The sequence below is a fragment of the Phoenix dactylifera genome, chromosome 2 (assembly GCF_051530095.1).
Source record: "Phoenix dactylifera cultivar Ajwa chromosome 2, Ajwa_hap1_PhDact_Kaust_v1.1, whole genome shotgun sequence".
Classification (NCBI taxonomy): domain Eukaryota; kingdom Viridiplantae; phylum Streptophyta; class Magnoliopsida; order Arecales; family Arecaceae; genus Phoenix; species Phoenix dactylifera.
In genome coordinates this window covers 9,980,466-9,987,506 of record NC_143191.1, presented here as the reverse complement: position 1 = coordinate 9,987,506, position 7,041 = coordinate 9,980,466, and the positions used below count along the sequence as shown (strand labels likewise).

The 7,041-nt window shown below is 37.6% G+C and overlaps 1 protein-coding gene across 1 annotated transcript; it reads right to left on the bottom strand.

Moving 5' to 3' along the window:
• Positions 1-576: 576 nt before the first annotated feature.
• LOC103713297 (BTB/POZ domain-containing protein POB1-like) lies at positions 577-6,828 on the bottom strand. Its single transcript, XM_008800174.3, has 6 exons — positions 6,681-6,828; positions 6,506-6,592; positions 6,335-6,424; positions 2,279-2,397; positions 2,122-2,185; positions 577-1,649 (listed from the first exon to the last, which is right to left on the bottom strand). Exons 1-6 carry the CDS (start codon positions 6,826-6,828, stop codon positions 577-579), a joined length of 1,581 nt encoding a protein of 526 aa, XP_008798396.3.
• Between the last annotated feature and the right edge of the window lie 213 nt (positions 6,829-7,041).

The following is a 7,041-nucleotide window of genomic DNA, read 5'->3' as shown; positions in this document are numbered from 1 at the left end:
GTTGACCCATGTACGACCTATGTACACCTTCCATGAGTTAGAGTATATCTATATAGTTACATAAATAATAGATGGTCCTTAACGAGATTAAAAAACCATGACAGTTTATAATTCCTCATATTCGTCCCTCATAAGTTAACAGTTTAGCTTCAGTGGCGAAACGAAGTAGTGCGGTCCAACCAAAGAGGTTCACATAAGTACTGCATCTGCAGAATCCAACTTTTTCCCATAAGTATACTTGATTTTTTTGAAATAGAAGAAAAAGAAAATTCTAAAACCATTTGGAGGCAGGTCACAACTTAGAACAATCTCTTTTTTTGCCATTGTGAATTTACATGCATCTCATCTACATGATAGGGTTAGTTTTCCCTATCAATTTTATCTACATGAAAACATTAGTTTCATCAAATTTTTGAATCCTCGTTCATTTGGTTCATTCCTGCATGCACGTACACCTGCTATCACATTGGTATGGAATACGCCATTGTTTATTCTCATACTCTGAGAAGATGGCATGATCCCAGTTGCAGTTTCTAGTTCTGTACTTCAGCTGCAAGGTTTGTTGCATTGACAGCATTATCTCATGAGCATCTGGAGGGTGGATCTACTAATAATAATACGTGGTAGATCAATGGCAGTAATCTCTACTATCAGGTCAAGCATGCCATCAACAAAATAGGGGCTATCAGCTTCCATGAACTTGTCCCATGGCACAGAAAACAAGTCTTCATAGACTTCTGGCTTCCAAGACTGGACGGATAAACCCCATACATGTGTGGGATTTAGAAGAGATAGATAATTTTTCTTTGATCTGAATGAAGCCATGCACATGTAGTGATCATCTGATGGGGCAAGCTCAATTTGCACAGAAAGCCCAAAGCAGCAGCATCCATCTCTCAAGGTGCGGCGGGCAGCTGTTAGGACGAAGACGCCCTTATCGAAGTGGAAGCTCTCCGAGTGAGCAGGTGGTGATCGAGAGAGTCTTACACATTCATCTTGTGTAAAGCTGAGGTAGATTGTGCAAGTCTTGTGCTGCTGGTGATGGATGACTACCTTCACTGGCTTGCGCTTGTAGGCCCGCTCAACAACTTGCTCGTCAGTGCTCATCCCTGTAGTGCCTGATTCCCAGTCTGGTGAACTTTTCTTGTATTTTAATCCCCTATCAAGACCTTCACTCATGAATTTGCTTGTATCCTCGATCCGATATTTTGTTGTCATCTTCTCGATGTAGTTGGCCGACATGTACTGGTACCGAATGAGGGGTGCGAGGCGTGAATTCAAGATCTCAAATCTTTGCTCTAGAATTTCATGATTGTCATAATTTGATTTTATCCACTTAAACACAAATTTAAAGACATCGTCTTCTGACTCTACCTCAAGACCATCACTGCTCAGAACAACCTCGACTGCAGCAAGGGGAAACCTCAGCAGTTCTTTTCCTAGTGTTCTGCACTGGTGCTTTAGCTCTGCAATACACTCATTTAAGCAGGACTTCACTTCAAACTTATCAGCAACCATCAGCATATGTGCTAACTCCGAAGGTTTCCATGTCGATGGAGTGGTTGTCCCATGCATGAACTCCAGAAGCTTCAGAAATGCAGGTACCTCTGTTTGAGAAAATATGAAAATGGAGGTGTTGGCTGAGGCATCTAAAAGTATTCAAACTACAATAAGCTGCCAATTACCAAACTTAACTCTAAATGATACTCTGGCTGTAGGACACTACTGGGAATCAATGATTCTTATATGAAATTCTACATGTAAAATTTTCTACAAAACGCAAAATATTTTTCCATGGTCAACAAAACTTTGTCAAGCTATGTGCTTGCAAAAGGAAGTAGTGAAAGAAGCACTGGACGAGAGAATCTCATATCAACCTTGATAGCTGAGAATGATCATTCTGTTCAGCTTTTTGTCATCTTGACTATACATTCTTCTTAACCTTAGCGATCGCTACACTTTAATAAGAACCTATCTATGGTAGAACGAGTCACCCTGAGTTCTTGTGTTTCGAGCACAAGGCCACCGGCCCACCATATTAGTTGAAGAGTTCCATTGTTTTGCGGAAACTACATTAAGGAATTGATTTACTTGGGCAGGCATCCTTTGTAATTAATATACCTGATGCTTTAATCCGTAGGCTCACCACCTTCTCTTGTGAACTTTGATCAGCATTTTTAAACAGCTGTACATGGGAAGGAGGGATGGAGAGAGAACTAAATTGACGACACTAGACTAGTTGAAAAACAGAATTGCAATGCCAGAATCGGATCTTTACCTTGTAGAAGTACTGACTTTTTGCTTTCAAAATTATAGAACTTATGTGACACAATTTCCCAGTACAAGCAGAACCATCCATATCATCACAGCCGAGGTTGTCATGCACATTCTCATCACCTTCATAATCATTATATTTCAAATGGTTATGTACATGAAAGGAAAATAAGAAGATTGCAAAACTTCAAAGAAAAAGATATTACACAGTCATATTCCAGTAGCATCCACCATTAATAATTTTAGCTGCACACATTTGTTATCACCATTTGAGAAGCCTGTTCTTTTCTGTGGTTGTCAGGATAAGCTGCATTATTTCATTTTAGTGGTACTGTTAACTTTCATTTCAGTTTCTAAGATTCTTGATCTAAACTTTGATAGTATGATGTAATTTATTTTGGTTACCTAACTTATTTTCTGGTAGTTCTTTGTTTAATTTGTACTGATGTTCTCTATAAAATGACTTGAATGGGGTTTTACCCATACTCTCTCCAAAAAAAAAAGGAAAATAAAATAGAAGAAAAAGAAAATTTTAAAACCATTTGGCGGCAGGTCACAACTTAGAACAATCTCTTTTTTTGCCATTGTGAATTTACATGCATCTTATATACATGCTAGGGTTAGTCTCCCCTATCAATCTTATCTACTTGACAACATTAGGTTCATTGATCTTGAACTATAGGACATAAGGCTACCATATTAGTTTAAAAAGTTCATCTTAAGAAACATCTTAGATCGTCATACATCAAAGAGTAATTTAAACAGATTTCAGATAAGGACCTACACTATAGCATGCAGAAACTTTATGAAGTAATTGATCTACTCAGTCAGATATTGATTGCTGAAGCTTTCAGAATAAAATATATAATGAACAAACAGGAAACCTACTATGGAGATAAATTTCTAGTCCTGAACTCTTTTTTGCATCAGATATATTCACATGAATGAAAAACTAAAGATGGTAGACTAATCTTTTTTAATCAACAAGACTCTAAACTTCTACTATGTCAGAGACAGTGATTGCTACACTAGAACAAGGAATAGCATGATGTTTAGCAGTGAGCTACTTCCTTTGTACATGGTATCAAAGTAGATTACGGATTTCCATAAGTAACTATCAATTATCAATTCTCAGGATACAGATATTTGGAAGACTACAACTAAATTTGTGTAGAACTTTTCTTTTCCAAAGTAGAGATATCTTGACCTTATAGGTGGGGATGAAATAACTTGTGCAAATTCTCATTTCAGTTTGTTGAAATCTGAAGGGAATAAAAAAAATTGAGGATGCTTACAAAACGAAGATGAAAACTTATACAAATTTTTAATAAATTATGAATTGTAAAAAAAGTTCCTTTTCAATCTCTATTTAACATAAAATACCTGATTCATTTTCTATTCTTAATCACATTTTTCTTTAATGACCAAAACTCTAAGTATCAATTCTTCAGAAGTAACCATATCTACATAACTTAGATGATGTTTTACGGAAAAGACTGTGATTCTTTTGAGGAACTAAAAAAATGAATTATGTCAAGAATAGTAACAAAAATTAAGATTCATGTAATTGTTATCAGTTGCATATAGAAAATTGCTATAAAATGTTGGACTTTAAGTGATCCAAGACGATTCTCAAATTTGATGTGAAATACTTTGGCCACTACAAGCAGGGCTAGATAGGGTCCAGGAGCGAGATCAGCCAAATCAGGAAACGAAGTCATAGGCCAAATTTTTAGAAGCCATAACTTAGTCAAATGATGCCCTGTTGAATTTTTTTTTTTTTGAAATTAGGTATCCTTTTGAGATCTACAACTAGAAGAGTAAATTGAGATAAAATTCCACCTTTTAGACCCCAAAACGGTTCAAGCGAAAAGTTTCCTTTTTGGGTAAAATTTTGACTGAATGTAGCTCTCTATCCGAGAAGAATCAAGCAGAGTTATATGATGCAAAGATGATATAGAAGTCGAGATCTACCTTCTCAAAAATTTTAGATTTTTTTAAAATATTTCTAAATTTTAGCTTTTTTCAGAATATAGCTATTAATTATATATATTTTAGGATATCTAGTTCTATTCAAACTAGAAGAAAAGTCCAACCAAAATTGTGAAAGGGAAGACCTCGCTAGTATTATAAATAGGGGATGCGTACCTCAGTTTAGGAGGTGTGGTGGATGATCGATGAAAGAAAATGGGACTTAAGCTCTATTTTCGCAAATCTTCTATTTTATTGTTTTTTTTCAGAAATTCGAATTGAGCGGATTGGAAAAAATCTTTCTACCTGATCGGATCAATAGGGCACAAGGAAACTACACAATCTAAGTTTTAGCATGCAGGAATCGAAACTTTGACAAGAAGCATCAAGTGTTTTACCAATTGGTTAGAATATTCCTGCAACATACCATGCATATTATGCATTTGATGCTGCATAAGTTCCCATCAATGGGACTGTAACAACCCAGGACCTCACCCAAAATGGTTAGCCGGAAGTTATTATTTTGGTTCCTTGATCCTGAATAAGTACCCAAGATCTACCCAGCGAATAACCGAGTGGGACTAAACACACGACTACACGGGTCCTCACATACTCTCCCCGTTCAAGCCCTGACGTCCTCGTCAGGCTAAGGGTTCAAATCTATTCAAATCTAATCACAAACACTATGATTGGCCCATGGTCAGCCCTAATGGATCATTGCTGCAGTGTCCCCTAGTCCACATAAATTATGGGCCGGGTCCGCTCTGATACCATTTGTAACAACTCAGGACCTCACCCAAAATGGTTAGCCGGAAGTTATTATTTGGATTCCTTGATCCTGAATAAGTACCCAAGATCTACCCAGCGAATAACCGATGTGAGGACCTGTGCGGGCGTTGTTTAGTCCCACATCGGTTATTCGCTGAGTAGATCTTGGGTATTTATACAGGATCAAGGAATCCAAATAGTAAATTCCGGCTAACCATTTTGGGTGAGCTCCTAGGTTGTTACAAATGGTATCAGAGTGGACCCGGCCCATAATCTATGTGGACTAGGGGATACTGCAGCACGGATCCATTGGGGCTCACCATGAGCTGATCGTGGTGTTTGTGATTAGATTTGAATGGATTTGAACCCTTAGCCTGACGAGGACGTCAGGACTTGAACGGGGGGAGTATGTGAGGACCTGTGCGGGCGTGTGTTTAGTCACACATCGGTTATTCGCTGGGTAGATCTTGGGTATTTATATAGGATCAAGGAACCCAAATAGTAACTTCTGGCTAGCCATTTTGGGTGAGGTCTGGGTTGTTACAGGGACTTCTGAACTTTGTTTCATAATTTTATTCAGTTAACACTTTGCTCCACCAAAAATCAATGTGACTTTGAATATTTTCATTACCAATCAGATTCTGAATAATGTTAAATTGCAAGTTACTTCATATTCTGGCACTTTCCCTACACCTGTTCCTTCTTGTAAGAAGAATTTCTATTGTACTATTTTCTTGGGCTTGTGGAACTAATCCTGAATTCTAACTTAATACTCTAGATAGCTGAATAGCTTCGATTAAAGTTTGATAAGCCATAACCTCAGACCTGCTTTATCATCAAAAAATTATTCAAGAATCTCCTTTCTTTTTTCTTTATGCGCCTCCGTTTTCTTCTCTTTATAACATTCAAATCATGTCTCTTTTACTACATGTTTTGAAACATTTCAAGACCGATAAACCTATGAGCACTGAAATTCTCAAATGTCAAACCAAAATTTGTTACAAGAAAAGCTACATGAATCATAGTGAAATTGGGAAGAAACAAAAAAGCGCCAGAAAGAATAGGGGAAACAATCAAAGAATGATACTCGAGAAGAACACTGGATTCTCACCAGTCTTCTCCATTTCTATATACTTTATATACTCATCAAGTGTCTGAGTAATCAAATCCAATCTCAGAGGTATCAATGTGTTCTAACTCGGTTCTAAAATATTCTAAGATAATTATCAAAAGAAAGCAAGGAATTGGACAAAAGCAAACAAGAAAGAACTGAAAATAAAAATGGCATCAAAGATTCTGGAGAAGAGCACTGAAACCTCACCAGTCTTGGCCGGTTCATCCATCTTGTTGAAGTCTGGAAACTTTTGATTGTCTGAATCATCAGAGTCATCCTCCGTGCTCTCATCCACTTCTGTTTTGAAAGCAAACTACAGAGAACTGAAGAACGGAATGGGATCAAAGGTTCTGGAGAAGAACACTACTGAAATCTCACCAGTCTTGATCGGTTCCTCTATCTTGTTAGAGTCTGGACGCTTCTGATAGTCTGAATCATCAGAGTCATTTTCCGCGCTGTCCAGATCTTTATACCCAAAAAATTATGACAAATATTAAAGAAAAAGTTAAGGAAATATGGTTTTCACAGAAGATGTGAAAGGCCAAAATCTCACCATTCTGTTCCTGATCCATATCTTTTAGTGAACATGCTAAAGCTCTTGCATCAGGCTCAACCTCAATCTTGAGATAGCAGTCACATTTCGTGGTATCAGCAAAAGCTAGAACCGGACTCTTCCCTCGTTCTTGCAGATTCATCTTCATCTTCTATGATGAATGCAACACCAGAGTGGAGAGGAAGACTAGTTTCCAAACTGAAACAAATCAACAGGCCAAGCAAGTGAGGAGTACAAGCTTGTGAATTCGTGCACCCACACACACACATGCTCGCATGCAAACATAACAGAGACAGACAAATAAACACACACACACACACACACACAGAGAGAGAGAGATCAGGGAATCTCAAGGTAGTAG

Bases quoted from the DNA above. Each gene is read 5' to 3' on its own strand.
- LOC103713297 (XM_008800174.3), bottom strand. From the start codon at position 6,828: ATGAAGATGAATCTGCAAGAACGAGGGAAGAGTCCGGTTCTAGCTTTT. The intron at 6,593-6,680 runs GTGAGATTTTGG...TTGGGTATAAAG, and splicing joins TATGGATCAGGAACAGAATG to ATCTGGACAGCGCGGAAAAT. The intron at 2,398-6,334 runs GTGAGGTTTCAG...ATGATTATGAAG, and splicing joins GGATGAACCGGCCAAGACTG to GTGATGAGAATGTGCATGAC.